Source organism: Protopterus annectens, chromosome 9.part0 (assembly GCF_019279795.1).
Source record: "Protopterus annectens isolate FY-2018-M chromosome 9.part0, PAN1.0, whole genome shotgun sequence".
NCBI classification, from domain to species: Eukaryota; Metazoa; Chordata; order Ceratodontiformes; family Protopteridae; genus Protopterus; species Protopterus annectens.
Window position 1 is genome coordinate 1,218,099,636 of NC_056743.1, and position 18,909 is coordinate 1,218,118,544.

General features: G+C 43.5%; 1 protein-coding gene across 1 annotated transcript in view; it reads left to right on the plus strand.

Annotated features, from left to right (window-relative positions):
* PITPNM1 (phosphatidylinositol transfer protein membrane associated 1) overlaps positions 1–18,909 on the plus strand; it is a 1,523,951-nt gene that overhangs the window by 720,981 nt on the left and 784,061 nt on the right. Inside the window, exons 4-6 of the mRNA XM_044084149.1 lie at positions 3,167–3,288; positions 4,255–4,488; positions 12,749–13,069. Coding sequence (XP_043940084.1) covers positions 3,167–3,288; positions 4,255–4,488; positions 12,749–13,069 — 677 coding nt within the window. The remainder of the gene's footprint in view (positions 1–3,166; positions 3,289–4,254; positions 4,489–12,748; positions 13,070–18,909) is intronic.

An 18,909-nucleotide genomic window follows, 5' to 3' on the forward strand; every position in this document is an offset into this window, starting at 1 on the left:
TCATTAGAATGCAGGAGAATCATGCATATATACATACATACAATACCTCAAAGACATGTAGTCTTTCATGGTAGATGTCTATAATCTGTCAAAACTATATTTGTAGAAATAAAGAAGAAAATTAAATTGACTCATTTTTTTCAGTACTGTATGCATCTGTGTATTACTTAGATGACGTGTGGATGGCTAGCAGCAACATGTTTCATGTGATATATGAACTGACACAGTCAGATAAGAGGATCTATGACCATCTGGACAGTGGTCAAACAATCACTCTCTGATACTGTTAGCAGTTGTCAGTGTCAAACTTTGAATCAAGCTCACATTCATTTCCTTCTCTACCACCACTCTCATGCTAGGGTTTTAAAAATGAGAATTTCTGGTCATAATGTGTCTCCTATTAGTTAATGACCACTAGCCCTTTAATTTCTATTTGCGGTGTGGACTCTGGACTAAAGTACCATGCTTGTGTTTCTGTACATTTCCATCAAAATGTTCTCTTCTGTAAATGGAATGGTCTGTGGCAGTTGTATGGCAACAGCAGCAGCAGCATATTCTATTATTTTGCCTTTCTCCCATTGGTCAGTTATTATGACTTCTTCCTGTGTTCTCTCTGAACATTTGCATCTGTACCACATTGTGTAAGTACTAAAAAAGTTTTTACATATGTAGTGAAACAACTCTCTATCTGATTCAGTTTGACTGACCTGTATACATTGAGTCTGGTGTCAGTCTTTTTCATACGTAGCCTAGGCCTCAGCCCATTGTAGTCTTTCATTGTTATTATGAAGCTCCTATATCTGTCAGCATTTTGTTCTGTTGCTTTCATACGTTATGGTAGCTTATGGCTTCTTCAGAGTATCTTACTTATTTTAGGGTGTACACTTTTGTGCCATTTGCATTTTTTGTGCCTAATTTTATCATTAGTATGTGATTTATTCTTTATATGGATCTTCCTGCCTTGTTTTAATGACTATTTTTGTTTCTCTGGTCTTCAGTCTGTGTTATGGCTTGACATTTGCACATCAGTATGACTTTGTAAAGTGTTGTTCTTTCTACATGTTTCACCCACCTGCTACGTGGCTGGATAGTGCCTCATATAAAGCTGTTGTCCACAGCAGTAAGTGCAGTATGTTCATTAGTCTTCCTGCTATCTCTGGCATTTATACATTTTCTTTTCTGAATTATCTTTTTGCTTTACTTTGCTTTTCTCCATTGCATGACTTTTGTTTTACTTGCGTATAATTTCTATATTCACTGTTCATTTATTCATTACACCAGACAGTTTCTCTCCAATCAAAAAAATTGTCATTGTGACTCAACTTATTGTAAGGTAGTATCTGAGCTAATGCATTTTCTTGAAATAATTCAAGAATGACCTGATAAAGTAGCTTTCAAGGCCTTAAGCTAACTACAGTATGTACTGTGAATGTTGCTGTTAGGCTGGCATCCTGTTTAGGAGTAGTTCCTCTGCCTTGTTTTCTATGATCACTTGGATTGGCTGTGTCTCCCTCATGACACTAAACTAGATTAAGTGCGTAATCTGAGAACGAATGGATTAATTTAAAACTTTTCTGTAACCTCTTGGTTAACCCTCTTTTGTAACAGTCTATCATGAATTTGTTCATTAAGTCGCTTAACTTGAAGCTGTCACTTTGCTGTCATCTTCCTTAGTTTTTCATTTCTTTTCATTTTGTAGAATTAAAAATGTTCTTGGTACCATTTAAAATAACATATACCCATACTGAAATTTCTAACAAACAAAATTAATTTCCTTGTTACCGTTTTACAGACTAGGCTCTAATAAATTGCTGCAGTTTATTATATTTAGGATGGCTGAGCATATCACCTCATTTTTAATGTAAGTGAATGGGGGCACACATTGTATGTAATGCACAGAAAGGGTGAATTTCTTACAGGCTTGCAATAAAAATACACAGACCAGGACAAATGTAAACAGAGTCCATCTTTTCTGAAGGAGCAACATGAATTCAACCTTCACACTTTTTCTATAAGCCAACAAATAACAGAATAATCAATAAATCTATCTTGCGAATGTGCCAGTTCTGGGCTAAAGTTTTGGCTATGTTTCAGGTGACCTTAGTTTGAATAGTGGCTTGGTTGTCTAAGATCTGACAGGAAAGGCTGTGTGCCCATCCTAGGGTTGGGGAGACTGAGGAGTTGGACATGCACTGTGACAGTTTTTTGAAGAGAGGCAGCAATACAAATGCCTGGCCACTTGGTTGAGCTTTAGGTTTCAAAGATATTAGTAGTCTTTGACATGTGTGCATAGAAGAATGGAGAAGGCATTGTAGACTTTTATGGTGATGTGCATCACCCCCCCCAACCACCCACACCAATGGGCAGAGTTAAGTTTTTGCAGGTACTCTCACTGTTTTGATGTCAGCAAGGGATAAATCTTTTTCATGGCTTGAATGACAACCATCTCCAGTTAGCTCTAGCCTTGATCCCAGGTGAGATTCCAGTGTAAAGAAATAAATGGGCTACTGTGAGAGAGGCTTGATGGTCAGCAAGCATGGTAGTAACATTTACCTAGCAAAAGGAATCTCATCTTTCAAATTAGCATAGGATTCCTATACAGAAATGAGAAAAGACCACTTGTATAACTTGGTTATTAGCTGTGCTTCCTCATTGTTGTTTTCTGATTCACAGCTTAGCCACTGGTCATCTCACTGTCATGCTTTTCACAACATAGGTGCATCCATTCACTCCTTATGGGGGAAATGAATCAGTGAAGCTATTGGATCTTTATCCAAAAGAGTGCTTAGCCATCAGGTACAAAAGATTCCTATTTCCAGTCTTGAGTTAAGGCTGTTGTAAACCTTTTCAGTGCACCTTTTAAATATTTAACTTAACATGGCACCACATCTTTCATGGAAAAGTGTTAGGCAATCTGTGAGGCCCCCTGGAGTAGTATTTTGTAACACTAAAGGTGTGTTCTTAAGGGAGAAATCACATGATGTAAGACAGGGAAAAGTATGGTCAAAGAAGTTATGACAGACAAAATGAGGGACTTCTATCTAACACAGGCAAGCCTATGGTATAGAAAATGTGGTATCTGATAAGTAAGGTAAAGAATGTCTATTTAGACTATTGTCTTCTGAATTCATTTTTCCAAGTTTATTTTTGTGTGTTTACTTTTTAGGTATACATGTCCATTTGTAGAAAAGTTCTCCATTGATATTGAGACATACTACAAACCGGATTCTGGTGATCTGAGCAATGTCTTTAATCTTACTTCAGCAGAAAAGCGACAAAGGATAGTTGGTAAGGAGTCAGAGCAAATAAAATTATTTCAGTTTTTCCTCTTTTTTACCTTTTGTTTATGCTAATATCAGTTTATTAAAGAAGCTCAGAACCAGTCAAGAGATTGTATATATCAGACAAAATATTTCAAGGTCGTCATTCTCCTTCCAGCCAGCACTATTAAATAACTGCAGCAAAAGAAGGATTTTAGTATCCTGCTCTTCAGCGTATCTAGGCCTTTGAATAAAGAGAAATCACTACTTTCTTTAATTTATAAAAAAGAATAAATACTAGGGTCCAGTGGTATCCATAAGAATTAAAGGATTTTATTGATTCTGCTGGACTCTTGTGTTTTGATGTGGTTTTTGTTTTGATTTTAAAACTTGGATTAGGAAATGGATTCACTTTTTCACTTTCTTTAATTTATTAATCCCTTGTCATTCATTCAAATCAAATCCATTACAGTATAACAAACCCAACCTTATCATCTTAGTGCTACTGTGAACATATAGGGGGCTTATCCCTCCAGTGTTATCAGCCGTAATTCTATCCCAGGATGTGGGGAAGACTAAACTGATGTCTTGTATCCTTAACTGATTTTAATTATCTTTCCAGAGTACTGACTTATTTTGTAATATGGAAAAGTTAGCACCATCCCCATTGCTAAGAAATTAGTCAGTTTACATTATTATCTTTTTTTTTGTTAGGAAATAAGTGTTACAGTTAAATCAGTAAGCTGAAGTAGAGAGATCTAAAAGAGATAACCAGATGCTGCCCTAATAGTTTATGTTAGTAGTTACTATAACAAATTTGCATTATTATCGAAATATCAGTACACATACAATGCAAGGGCAGCTGTATAAGGGTTAACTGCAGCACTCAAGTGGAGTTAATAAACTGTTGGCATATATTTTGTATGTTGATGTAATATTTATTAGAAAATGTAGGGAAAAAAAATAAAATCCCTTTCTGGGTTTGACCTCTTAGATGTTCTGGATTTGGTACGTGATCCAATTTCCCCAAATGAGTACAAGCCAGAGGAGGATCCCAAACTTTATCGCTCTATCAAGACTGGGAGGGGGCCGCTGAATGAAGAGTGGCTGGAGGAGGCCAAAAGGAGCAGTTGCTGGGCACCCATCATGTGTGCCTATAAGCTGTGTAAGGTGGAATTCCGCTACTGGGGAATGCAGTCAAAAATTGAACAATTCATTCACGATGTTGGTAAGAGTCTCTCACTTACTTTCCTTCTTTTTCTTTTCATGTCATGGTACTTAAACACTTTGAATAAAGTATACACTTGTAGCATATTATGAATGACTTTATGAAAATGTGAAGACTGGGAAAGTCTCTGTAATGAGATAATTAGCACAGATATGCAAAACAGATGCTGTAGTCTCTAAAAATAAAAATGCATGTTATAAAATCATGAAACATCTTTTTTACATGCCTTTTGTCCGTGTGCCTGCTGACCATCAATCTCTTCCAGTCAGATTAGAGTACATTCATTTCCCTGTACTTGGTATCCCCAGCATGGGGGTGAGAGCCATTTCGAGGGACAGACATTAGCCATGTTAAGCGGTGGTAGCATATACATAGCTTGGTGGCAGAATGCTTGCCCCAGAGATTGAACCACTGCCTCTCATCGTAATAGACTCACCATTAATAGACCTGAGAAGCTAAATGAACCGACACTACTGGGATCATAGCCAGGGACGTATTCATCTAAGCTAATGGTGCTGGCTATAAAATTAAAGAATACATACAGGTCAGAACCAGTCACAGACGTATTACAGACTGGATAGAGGTTGTGTGGGGGGTTCATTATCTATTTCTATAGTTCTCTTACCTTTCACCTGTGTTAAATGCAACACACTGTATTTATTGCTGTGGATAAATGAAAGTTATCAGTCCCCACTGCTACCATGTCTTTCCTTTTCATCAGTATTGGGTCATCACAGTGTGTAGAAGCCTGTATTGTTCCAGGATTGATTTGTACCTGTTGTGAAGATTGGGTGAAGACAGATGAAGGCTTCCAGCCTAGCCAGATAGAATTTTAGAGATAATTCTGTCATCTGTAAATATTAATGTAAACCACAGTCTTGTTGTCTTAAATGGCAAAAATAGTGTTACATGTGGAACTGAAAAAAATGTAACAACAGTGCACTCTGCTGACCAAGTAAAGCATGTTGTGATTTTAAGAACAGAGAGAATGAGAGAGCATGAAGCATTTTTGTCTTCACCATCCAACTCATCAGCACTGTCTTACTCAATATGTAAGTTTATTTTAGACTTGTGTTTTCTCTTAGAAATAGCTAGAAACTAGAAAGATTAGACTAAGTGTTTTTCTGTGATGTCAGAACTGTACTACTAAACTATTTTAAGTATTTCTCTGTGATCTCTGAACTCTTGACTAGCACTGTGTAGTAAAAAGCATTGTCTTGTGTTTTGACTATTTGTTATTAAATATTTTTAAACCTTTTCAACTGTGGCTGTTTTTGTAGAGATAATTTAAGCTCTTTAGAGTACTTGCATGCCTTTGCTAAAATTGTACAGAGCCACTTCAATAGCTTTAGCCCTGGGCTATACTACCAATTGGATAATTATATTGCACAGTAATAGTTGGACACCCTTTTAAGGGCTTTGAGTAGCTGGTAAATATTAGTGGGTGGTGGCAGCTGGTACTACCATATAGTCTGGGAAAAGGGGCCCAGCTGGAGAACCTGTGTCAGCCTTCCCCAGGAGTGTCTGTGTGGCTGTATTAACTCTTCTCAAAGTGTGTGTGTGTGTGTGTGTGTGTGTGTGTGTGTGTGTGTGTGTGTGTGTGTGTGTGTGTGTGTGTGTGTGTGTGTGTGTGTGTGTGTGTGTGTGTGTGCGCGTGTCAGCTACTTGTACTTGGACAGGGGCATGAAGCACTGTTTGGACAGAGAGGGTGCTGGAAGTTTTATCTTGCCCACTAGGCTGAGATCTGGACCCTATAGCTGTGCCAGTGGGGAGTCTTATTGGGGACCTGGAGAGCAAGGGAATGACCAGCCCCAGACTGACTGTGATCTCTGTGTGCTCTTAAGGGAAATTGCACTATCCTTTACTCCTATATGAGATGCCCCTCACTGGTGTTAGTGGTGAGGATTGAGACTCCTTGATTGCTGGGCCAGGGCCCGGGCATCACATATTAATTGTTTGGCAGTGGTGGGATATCAACACCACATATTAATTATTTGGCAAATACTAATTGGCTTGTAGTGGTGTGGATAGAGTGAGTTCCTGTAGCTGGTGTACAGTGAGCTCTGAAGGTGTTTTGTACTCTAAATCAGCCATGCAGTGAATACTCAAAGTTCAGATCACAATTGTTTTATTTCTTTTGTTAGCTTAGTTAGTCAGGGTGAGCAGACAGCATGTCAGCAGAGGAGTATGGAAAGCTGACAAGGAGCCAGCTGGTGAAGATGTGCCAGGCTATGGGACTGGTACATGGAAACCTGACTAAGGCAGACATGATTGCAGCCTTGGTTACAGCTGCATCAAAAAACAGACACCAGGAGGACAATCAGACTGGCAGTGGAGATATAATACCCTCGGAGAATGGGCAGCTCAACCTTTCTGCAGAGGACTTAAAAATCCATCTGGAGCTAAAGAGACTTGAGTTGGAGGCCAGTGGTTTGGAACTAGAAGTAGCTGAGAGAGTAAGGCATCTAGAGAGTGAGGACAAGGAGAAACTGCAATGTTTGCAGGCTGAGGAGAATAAGAAACTGCTACGCCTGGAAGCTGAGAAAAAGGAGAGGCAGAGGCAGCATGAGAAGGAGATGCTGACTCTTCACCAGAGTCATTGAGGTAATGGGGAAGGAGTAACTGGACCCCAGAGGCACAAAAGATCAGTAGATTTCTTCTACAGTTTAAAAAGGGGGATAATTTTGATAGTTTCATTAATATTTTTGAGAGGGTATGCAAACAGTATGGTGTTGACCAAAGGCACTGGGTACAGTTCCTGACCCCCTTACTCCATGGTAAAGATGTAACTGTTTTGCCAAAAATGTCTGACGTTGCATGTTTTGATTATACTGCTGTTAAAAATCACTTGTTAGAATTGTTTAAGCTAACACCTGAAACATATATTCATGAGCATAGATGCAAGGCAGATTAAAGTGTGTGTGAATATATTGCTGAACTGAGCACTTATTTCCATAGATGGGTGAGTGGATGTCAGGTCACCACTTTTGAAGGGCTGGCAGACCTTTTGGTGAGGGAAAAAGCCCTTAGCACTTTTCCTGAGGACATGAGGATCTGGTTAGCTGATACACAATGTACTACTTCAGATGAGTTGGGGAAGAAGGGAGACCTGTACCTGGCAAGCAGGGCAGCCCTGCACAGGAAAGGGACCCCCAGTACTGCTCATGGGTCTAAAGGAACCTATGGTGGGCAGCATAGACTGCCCCAACAGAATTTGCCAGTAGCAGGAGAAGCCACTAGTCCAGGTACACGTCCAAGAGCTAGGGTTAAATGTTTTGAATGCAACCAGTGGGGCCATGTGGCATACAGGTGTCCATGGAGGCAAGATGGGGAACAAAAGGTGAGGAAACCAGTAAGTGGGAAAGACAAAATGCCAGTAGTAGGTTGTCTTGAGACAACAAGGGTACCAAACTACCATCCTGCAGATGTCCTGAGAGGGAAGGATTTGGATGAGGCAGTACCATGTGTTTGTGCAGTTACACACAGTCAGGCTAGGAGACAAGCATGTGGGTCTGGTAGCCTGGGGGAGACCCAGACAGACTGCATACTTCTAGCCAGGACTGGTGAGGTGGTTACTTCAGGGAGAGAGCTACCCAGTAGCAGTGAGACTGAAGGTGAGCCACAGCTGCTTATACGTACTGATGTTCCCTTGGACAGAGTGACTGCAAAGGTAGAGGTGAGTAGTAGTACCCAGGCTGACAGTGAGGCACCACTCTCAGCGGATGCCAGACTTCCTGTGGAAGGGGTGCTGGGAAGGGTTACAAGGAGAGAGTGAGACAGACTCAGTTCTCAGACCCTACATTGCAAGGCCTGAGGCAGGTAGCTAGGGAGGTACCTGATTCTCAACGAAAGGAGGAATCTGTATACTGGGACAAAGGGTTACTGTACAGAGAGGGGACCGCTGAGGAAGGGCTAGAAGGTGAGATAGTACAGCAGTTGGTAGTGACTAGAGCCTACCATTTGGCACTTCTGGCCATAGCCCATGATATTCCCTTTGCGGGTCATATGCACATAAAACGTACAAAGAGGTGTATTATGCAGAACTTCTATTGGCCTGGAATTTCCAGAGATGTAACAGGGTACTGCAGGATCTATGAGCAGTGCCAAAAGGTAGGCAAGGCAGGAGACAAGGTAAGAGCTCATTTGATGCTTTGCCTGTGATTGAGGAGCCATTTCAGAGGGTAGCTATGGTTATTGTGGATTCTCTGAGTACCCCAAGTTCCATAGAGAAAAAGTATATCCTAGTGGTAGTGGATTATGCTACATGATACCCTGCAGCAGTGGCTTTGTCCACCATTGAGGCAGAGAAGGTGGCAAATACTTTGTTAGAGATTTTCAGCAGGTTAGGTTTCCCAAAAGAAATACTGACTGACAGAGGTGCCAATTTCATGTCAGACCTGCTGGCTTCTCTGTGGAAGTCCTGTGGGGTGAAGCACATGAAGACCACCCCCTACCATCCCTAGACTAATGGTCTTGTTGAGAGGTTAAACTCTACAATCAAGTCCATGCTACGGGCATTTGAAGATCAGTTTAAGAGGGAGTGGGACAAATATTTGCCCCATCTGTTGTTTTCTTACAGAGAGGTTCCCCAGGAATCCACAGGTTTTCACCCTTTGAGTTGCTGTATGAGCATAGGGTGAGGGACCTCTAGATTTAATTTGAGATGAGTGGGAAGGTGAGTGCAAGTCTCACAAGGAGTCTGTTGTGGCATACGTCCTGGACCTCAGGACAAGGCTCAGGGAACTCATGGGCTTGGCCCAGGAGAAACTGGCAGAAGCCCAACAACAGAAAAAAGTGTGGTATGACAGGAATGCTCGAGCTAGAGAGTATGCTGTGGGGGAGCAGGTAATTGCTCTCATTCCTGTCAGACACAACAAGCTGCAAGCAGCTTAGGAGGGACCCTACAAGGTGGTAAGAATGGTAAGTGATGTTAATTACATGGTGGAACTGCTAGGCAGAAGGCAGGGGCACAAATTGTACCATGTTAACATGATGAAACATTACCATGATAGGGAGGCCCTTGTGCTGAGCATTTGCAGTGGATTGCAGGAGGAGTCTGAGGGAGATCTGGGGACTGATCTCCTCAGTGAGGCATGGGCTGACATTTCAGTGGAAGGGGTAGCAATGTCTTGACAGCTATCTCCTACCCAGGTTCAAGAAATCTGAGCAGTGTTGCAGGAATTTGGGGACATGTTCACTGGGAAACCAGGGTGCACCCACCTGGGACAGCACCAAGTGGATACAGGACCCCAAAGGCCTATTAGACAGGCCCCTTATAGAGTGCCTGAGAGAGTCAAACATTCTCTAATTGAAGAGGTGCAGGAGATGTTGGAACTAGGGGTGATTCAGGAGTCAAGCAGTCCCTGGGCCTCCCCAGTGGTGCTGGTGCCAAAGAAGGATGGCAGCACCAGGTTCAGTGTGAACTACAGGAAATTAAATAGTCACACAGAGTCAGATGCTTACCCCATGTCTAGGACAGATGAGGCCCTAGAGCAGCTGGGTGGGGCTAAGTATCTTACCACCATTGATCTTACCAAAGGTTACTGGCAGGTGCCCTTGACTCCCAGTGCTAGAGAAATGTCAGCCTTTGTGACTCCTTTTGGCTTGTATGAGTTCACAAAGATGCCCTTTGGATGAAGAATGCCCCATAAACTTTCCAGAGGCTTGTAGATCATATCCTAGCAGGAGCAGGAGGGTTTTCCCTTGCTTACCTAGATGATATTGCCATCTACAGCCATTCTTGGCAAGAGCACCTTCAACATGTCAGGGAGGTGCTGGGTAGACTACAGAGGGCAGGGTTGACCATTAAGCCGAGAAAATGTCAGGAGGGCATGGCAGAGGTCTCCTACCTAGGACATAGAGTGGGGAGTGGTAAGATAAGACCAGAACCTGCCAAAGTGGAAGCTATTCATGCATGGCCTGCATCTGTTACTAAAAAGCAGGTGAGGGCATTTTTAGGGACAGCAGGGTACTACAGAAAGTATGTCCCCAGTTATAGTACCATAGCTGCTCCCCCTCACAGACCTGACAAGGAAGAACAGGTCAGATAAGGTAGTGTGGATCCCAACATGTGAGCAGGCATTCCAGAAGCTTAAAAAAGCTTTGGGAGGACCTCCTGTGTTAGCCAGTCCAGATTACAGCAAATAATTTGTTGTGCAGGTGGATGCTTTGAACCATGTGGTGGGGGCTGTACTTAGCCAGATTTCTTCAGAGGGGCAAGAGCACCCAGTGGTTTATCGCAGTCGTAGGCTCCAACCCAGGGAGGAATGCTATGCAGCTGTAGAAAAGGAATGTCTAGCCATAGTGTGGGCACTACAGAAACTTCAGCCTTATCTGTATGGAAGGAAATTCACTGTTATGACAGATCACAACCCCCTAATATGGTTAAACAGAGCTAGCCAGCAAAATGCCAAGTTGCTAAGATGGAGCCTAGGGTGATATGAAAGTGCAGCACTGCAGTGGGATTAGTAATGCCAATGCAGATGGGCTCTCACAACAGGAATGGGGTAAGGTATACTCAGATAGACCTAACTCCCTCAAGCAGCATTTCTCAAGGGTCACTTGAAAAACTAGCTTGAATTCTCCAGGGGGGTATGTGAAGATTGGGTGAAGATAGATGAAGCCTGCCAGCCTAGCCAGATAGAATTATGGAGATAATTCTGTCATCTGTAAATATTAATGTAAACCACAGACTTGTTGTCTTAAATGGTAAAAATAGTGTTACATGTGAAACTGAAAAAATGTAACAACAGTGCACTCTGCCGACCAAGTAAAGCATGTTGTGATTTTAAAAACAGAGAGAATCAGAGAGCATGAAGCATTTTCGTCTTGACCATCCAACTCATCAGCACTGTCTTGCTCTATATGTAAGTTTATCTTAGACTTGTGTTTTCTCTTAGAAATAGCTAGAAACTAGAAAGATTAGACTAAGTGTTTTTTCTGTGATGTCAGAACTGTACTACTGAATTATTTTAAGTATTTCTTTGTGATCTCTGAACTCTTGACTAGCACTGTGTAGTAAAAAGTATTGTCTTGTGTTTTGACTATTTGTTATTAAATATTTTTAAACCCTTTCAACTGCGGGTGTTTTGTAGAGATAATTTAAGCTCTTTAGAGTACTTGCATGCCTTTGCTAAAATTGTACAAAACCACTTCAATAGCTTTAGCCCTGGGCTATACTACCAATTGCATAATAATATTGCACAGTAATAATTGGACACCCTTTTAAGGGCCTTTGAATAGCTGATAAATAGTGGTGGCAGCTGGTACTACCATATAGTCTAGGAAAAAGGGGCACAGCTGGAGAACCTGTGCTAGCCTTCCCCAGGAGTGTCTGTGTGGTTGTATAAACTCTTCTCAAAGTGTGTGTGTGTGTGTGTGTGTGTGTGTGTGTGTGTGTGTGTGTGTGTGTGTGTGTGTGTGTGTGTGTGTGTGTGTCAGTGACTTGGACAGGGACATAAAGCACTGGTTGGACAGACAGAGTGCTGGAGGTTTTAGCTTGCCCACTAGGCTGAGATCTGGACCCTATAGCTGTGCCAGTGGGGAGTCTTGTTGGGGACCTAGAGAGCAAGGGAGCAACCAGCCCCAGACTGACTGTGATCTCTGTGTGCTCTTAAGGGAAATTACACTTTATTGTGTGTATTTGTTATCCTTTCCTCCTATATGATATGCCCCTCAGTGGTGTTAGTGGTGAGGATTGAGGCTCCTTGATTGCTGGGCCAGGGCATGGGCGTCACACCTGTCTTTCTGGAAAAGTGAGCTGCAGTCTTCATGACTGCTGGTTTACTAGAATCCTTAACAGGGCATTGCTGTAGGCATGCTTACCCTTGTGTTATTGTGAGTGCCCTTACAATAGTAACACTAAATATGGCAGCAAAGGATGCAGATACTGGAGGCAGACTTGTTAAAAGGCACTACTTTTATGTAATGTCTGCATATTTTGACTAGTGCTGGTACAGAACTGCCTGAAAAGGGATACTGAGCAGGGTTTTATGGGAAATAAGTGTCACTGCTGACAATGACAGAGTACTCTTGCGGGTGAGCTATTTGTAGATTTACTACCTCATCGCCACTTGAAAGGACTTACTCTGAGTGCTGCTTACAAACCGCATCAAACAGTTGAGATGGTGTCAGTGCTTGCTCAAGTATTAATTTTAAAGGAATCCATGGTGACTGCTAATAAAAACAGAAAATAATTTATTTGGGAATAGAGCTGAAGAAGATTGTGAAAAAATAAGCTTATGTCTTGTTTGTCATTTAGGTTTGAGAAAGGTGATGTTAAGAGCACACAGACAGGCATGGTGCTGGCAGGATGAATGGTGTGACCTCAGCATGGAGGACATCCGACAGCTGGAGGAGGAGACAGCTAGGATGCTGGCACAGAAAATGGCCAAATTTGCAGAACCCAGTCAGGCTGAAATGGCCCCAGCAAGTCCAGAAGTCAGTGACAGGAGCAGCAATCTGCTAGAGGCAGGTAATAAGCCTGTAGACCAGAATGGTAGAGAAGCAAACACTCCAGAGGATGGCCTGACAAAGCAGTGGTCCACATCATCACGATCCTCACATTCATCACAGCATGCAGGTGAGCTGGGAAACTAAACATAGTCTGTTGAATGAATGTCAAGAGCAGTAATACACAAAACAATTCACAAAGGTTGGTTGTAGTATATAATGAATAAATCTGAGTAGCATGTCTGACTGAGGCCTGTGGAATGTATGAAATGCATTACTAAGGAGTTGAATTTTTTGTGCAGGCCCTGTGTGTGTCTAAATTGGAATGTCTTTGTATGCATAAAGTAATCAGTAAGGCACTAGCAGCAGAGGTGACAACATCAGAGACACAAGCAGCAGAGGTTACAGCTTCAGAGTGTCCTTGGTAGGGATGTCAGTCTGCTGCTGAGGCAGTCCTGATGGCTTCACTTACTCTGATCTGATGGAAGCATGGTTGTGACAGGGATTATCGGAATCCTCAGCAGCTAAGTCACTTTCAAAGGTACAAGTTAGAATCAAAAAAGAATCAAAAACATACAGTGAATAAAGACACCCGTGTCAGCTGGAACAGCTACTATTATTGTTGTCCATTAAAAATTAATGATGTTAGGTAGTCCAATCTCACCTTCATTTTTACATATGGGTTCGGAGCCGATCCTCAGCTCTGACTCGGCCGATTTTCAAGCTCGAAGACATTGGTTGGCTCGTGGCTAAGCAGGTATCCCATGGTGCACCAGTGCAATCCCCAGATCTCATTGGCCGTGTCGACAAGTTTGGATGTGCTTCTCTTGGCTCTGGCTAAGTCTTTTGCAATTCTTTCATTCATAAGTGTTTTTTTGCATATTTGCTGTTATTTAGTGGTATTTTATATATATATAAATATATATATATATATATATATATATATATATATATATATATATATAGATATATATATATACCCTTACCTAAATTGTCCTGTGGACTTGTTTGACCTTAGTAGTTAATATCCTGTGTACCAGTAGTTAGGTGCCATTGCACTTTTTTGCCTAGATCGTTAGTTTTGACGGTTTCACCGCTCTTAATCAATGGGTGCTCCTGTTGATTTTATTGTACTGTTAACTTGTTGATTGTTAACTTGTTGCCTTTGGCGGGGATCCGCTAAAGTCATATATTAGGACTGCTGTTGCAGATTTTTTTCCTGTGTGATTGAACCTGTGTGTGTGTCTGTGTTATATACTTGGTCTATTTGAGTTAGAAGACCTAATTTCTACTACAGCAGGCTAGGCCCGTTTAACTTAGAGGACCTAGTCCTCATGTAATTCTTCTGCAGGGCTAGACCCATTTTAGTTAGAGGACCTAGTCCTCAGTTATTCTCTCTTTCCCTATTTCTCTTCTGGTTTTGCGTGTGCATCTGTAATGTCTAAGGATAGCAAGGAGCATAAACCCTCTGGGTTCAAAAAATGCATGAAATACTCCCAGAAAATGTTATTAACGGATGGCCACAGTAGGTGTGTCTACTGCTTGGGAGCCATCCATTTGCAAGAATCATGCTTGATATGTCATGCTTTCTCTCCTAGAGTGTTGCAGGAGAGAAAGAACAAGCTGATACTCAGGGGTCTTCCTAAACCAACTTTTGAGGAAGCCTTATCTAGTTCGTCGGCTTCTTCTTCCAAGTCTACAAAATCCAGATCTGACTCCAAATCTAATGCTTCAAAAAGGCCTTCTCCAGCATGAGCTGGTGTCTTGGAGCCACCTTCCAAATTAACAAAATCTGCTTCCTCGACTCATCAGTCTTCGGAGCCGAAGGAGAGCACCATGGTATCAGAGTCAATCACAGGTGCTTCGGTGCTGACTTCTGAACCTTTGGAAACAACAGTTGACTCTACTGCTCGGAGCCGGTCTGTAGAATCCCTACCGGTCTTCTTGCTGATCAAGTCTCCAGTGCCTGCTAGGTCGAGATCCCCTACCAGATTTTGCAGGAGCCTTTTGGAAGAAGATGTGGAGAGGGTAGTATTGAGACTCCTGAAGTCATCTGCTCTGCCTAAATTTTTGTTGGCTCTGACCCAGTCGGCTCTGGAGCCACTTGAGCCAGTTTTGTCCTTGTCTCTGATTCCTCCTCTGAACCATGTTGGCCTTTCAGAGCCGGAGTGCTTGTTACCAATGGAGGAACCCTCAGTTTCAGCTCCCCTTGCTGCTGCATTGGAGCCGAGTTCGGCTCCGACATGCTCGGCTCCATCCGTTGTGTCCAGGGACCAAAGCTTTTCTGTCGGTGCCGATGGGGAGGGTTTGAATCTATATTCTTTGGTTCTGAGCCTTCCTCACGGTGCTTCTGCCAGGGTGAGCTCAGACCCTGCATCTATCTCGGAGCCAATGGCTCTGGCTCTGGTGCCATTCTTTTTCTCTTCAGAGTGGGGGAGGTCTTCAGAGCTGGAGAGGTCAGCTTTTGAGGTGATGAGGAGCATGCTGTCTCAATCTACAGCCCCTGCCAGTGGTACAAGCACTCTTCCCCCCAGGGCTCCCACTTCAGTCTCAGTACCTACTCTCTCCAGAGACAGCAGAGACCCACAGCCTCAGAAGCCAGTGGCTGGTGGTCCCCACTCTTCTGAGGCCACCCCAGAAGGTCCCTTCTAGGAGCCTCCTCAGAAGGGGGTATGCAAGAGGAAGCATATTAACTCCCAGGATGAGTCTCTGACATCAGACACTGACCTCAAGGAATCGGAAGGGTCCCCCAAGTCGTCCTCTGATGATGTCTCCTTTGTGGACATCCTGGAGATCCTTAAACAGAGGTGCGACTGGCCCACTGTCAACCCTTCTGATGAGGAGTTGGTGTGCCTGAAGGCTTTCAGGTCTCAACCCTCTGCCTCTTGGATGTCTCCACCTTTCGACGAACTAATGGATCTGGTTAGTCAGAAGGTGTGGGATACTCCTGATGCCATGGAGCCAGTTCTCAGAAGACCAAATAAGTTCCTGTCTGCCCCTCCTGGAAAAGAGTTCTTGTCTAAGGGCATTGCCGTAGCTTCCATGGTGGTGGCAGTGGCCATGAAGAAGGAGTTGGCAGAGACGTCTTCCTCTGTTCATCCACCAAGCAAGGAGTCTCGACAGATGGACAGATTTGGGAAGTGTGTATTTAGTTCAGCGGCATTCCACTCCGATCTCTGAACTATCTTACCCACTTTACGAGGTTGCAGAGGGATCTCCTCAAGGAGTTAGGAGATTCCATACAGGGTGCTTGTCCTGAGGGAGTCCCTGATAGGATCTCTGCTCAGTTGTCCACCCTAAATTCTATAGTTAACTCCTCCATGTGGCTTATTTCCCATGCGGCTGATAGAGCGAGCAGAGCAGTGGGCTCAGGAGTTGCCCTTAGGCGCCACTCCTGGATGCGCTTGTGTAACTTTGCAGAGCCGTTTAAGTCCACTTTCACCAATGCCCCATTTGATGGTTCCTCCTTGTTTGGTCCCAAGGTGAAAGAAACACTCACTTGGTGTGAGCAGGAAGGAAAGACTCTCTCTGCCATGGGAGTCCGTTTTACCGTTACCTCTCGACCATACCCCAAAGGTCAAAGGGGAGGCAAAATGTGGTTCAAAAATTCCCAGAGGGTCTTTCCGGACACACAGAGTGAATCCTCCTTCAAAGGCAGAGGAGGAAGAAATGGTAGATGTTGCCCTAGAGGCAGGGGTAGTCCACAATACCAGCAAGGCCATGATTCCTTTTGAGGGCGGCCTTATCAGCGCTCCTGATGTGGGGCCCAACTGCATTTCTCTGGGGCCAGTCAGGGGTCGTATCTCTTTGTATTCAGAAGCCTGGCTAAATATCACCCAAGACAAGTGGGTACAAAGAGTTGTTACCAGAGGTTATATCATACCCTTTTCCCTTCCACCGTTTGTTCCCAAAAAGATCTCAGATGTTCCACCTAATCACAGGGATCAGGCAACTGTGAGTCATCCAGCCCATCCCAGCAGACCGGACAGGATCTGGAACTTACTCCAGGTTCTTTTTAGTTCCAAAATGTACCGGAGACTGGAGGCCAGTTTTGGACCTCAGCAGATTAAATGAATCCATGAAAAAGGACAGGTTTCAGATGGTCACACTGCAGTTGATACTCCCTTTATTAGGAAAAGACTATTGGATGTGCTGTCTGGATCTCCAAGATGCCTACTACCATATAAAAATGGACAAGGCATCAAGGAGATATCTGCATTTCCAGCTGGGAGCCACTCATTATCAGTTTTGTGCTCTGCCCTTTGGTCTCACTACAGCCCCCAAGGTGTTCACCAAATGCATGGCAGTAGTGACAGCTCACTTGAGATGTCAGGGATTCCAGGTGTTTCCGTATTTGGATGACTGGCTCCTGACTGCCCCCACCAGGCATCTACTCATCCAAAACAGGGACGCCACCATTCAACTTTGTGCTCAATTAGAGATCTCCATAAACTGGGAAAAATCTGCATTACTGCCCTCACAATCTGTGATTTTTATGGGCGCAGAGGTAGACACAGTGGATATGACAGTTCATCTACCTGCCGAAAGAGCACAAAACCTCATCTCACAAGTTCAGCGTCTTCTTCCACTTTGGAAGGTCAAAGCAAAATGGATTCTTCAACTTCTCGTTATGATGGCTTCAACCATTCTGTTAATACCTTTAGCCAGGTTGCACATGAGAATTCTCCAATGGCTCCTGTTTTTCCAGTGGTCATTCCAATATCTACCGCTGAATCACCCTATCCTGCTGATGGAATCATGCAAAAAGGACCTTCATTGGTGGATAGCCCCCAACAACTTGTTCATGGGAGCTCCCTTTGTGCCTGCCCAACCCGTTGCCACTGTGACCACGGATGCCTCCCAGGTCGGGTGGGGCGGGGCATTATCTTGGCAGGACTGTTCACAGCACATGGCAAGAACATGAGGCTCATCTGCATATCAATTTTCTGGAGATGAGGGCAGTGCTTCTGGCGTTGCAAGCACTTCAGGACCTTCTTCCCCCAGGGATGATTGCGATACAATCGGACAACATGTCAGTTGTGTGGTATATCAATAAACATGGCAGTACCAGATCTTACCCACTCTGTCGAGAGGCCATGTGAGTTTGGGAATGGGCGATTTCTTCCCAGTGCTTTCTGGTGGCAAGGCACATTCCGGGGACAACCAACATGATAGCTGCCAAGCTAAGCCGGGCAATCTTACTGCCTTACGAGTGGTCTCTGAAACGGGAAATAGTGGAACAGATTTTCCAGAGATGGAGACAGCCTTGCTGTAATCTTTTTGCCAGCCCAGTCATTGCCAAGTGCAGCAGTTATTTTTCCCTAATTTCCCCTCTGGGGGAAACACCCAGAGATTCTCTGGTCCACGATTGGCCCATGAGACTTCTATATGCCTTTCCTCCATTCCCTCTTATCCCCAAAGTGATTCAGAAAGCCAATCGGCTGGGAAGCAAGTTGATCCTCATTGCTGCATACTGGCCTCATCAGGTCTGGTTCCCCTTCCTCGAGCCTCTTCTCCTGGACGATCCTTGGATTCTGGACCCAGTTCCAGATCTATTGACCTACATGTTGGATTCGCTACACCCCGCTCTCCACACCCACAAATTGACATCACGGCTGCTCCAGTTCCATCTCTAGTCAGACTTCATGATGTTTCTTCATCAGTGTCACATATTCTCTTATCCTCGCATAAACCCTCAACCAGAAGGCTGTATGACAGTAAATGGAAAAGGTTTTCTATTTGGGCACAGAAAATGAACATGGATCCTTACACTGCTCCCATTCCTGTGATTCTGGAATTCCTTTTGGAGCTTTTTCAGCAGGGATCTGCCATGGCCACCATCAAAGTACAATTGGTGGCAATCTCTCATTTTTATTTAGGGTCTCCAAATGTCAACCTTATGTCTCATAAGTTATGCAAGACTTTCTTGAGAGGAGCCACTTTACTGAGACCACCATTACAAGAACCTGT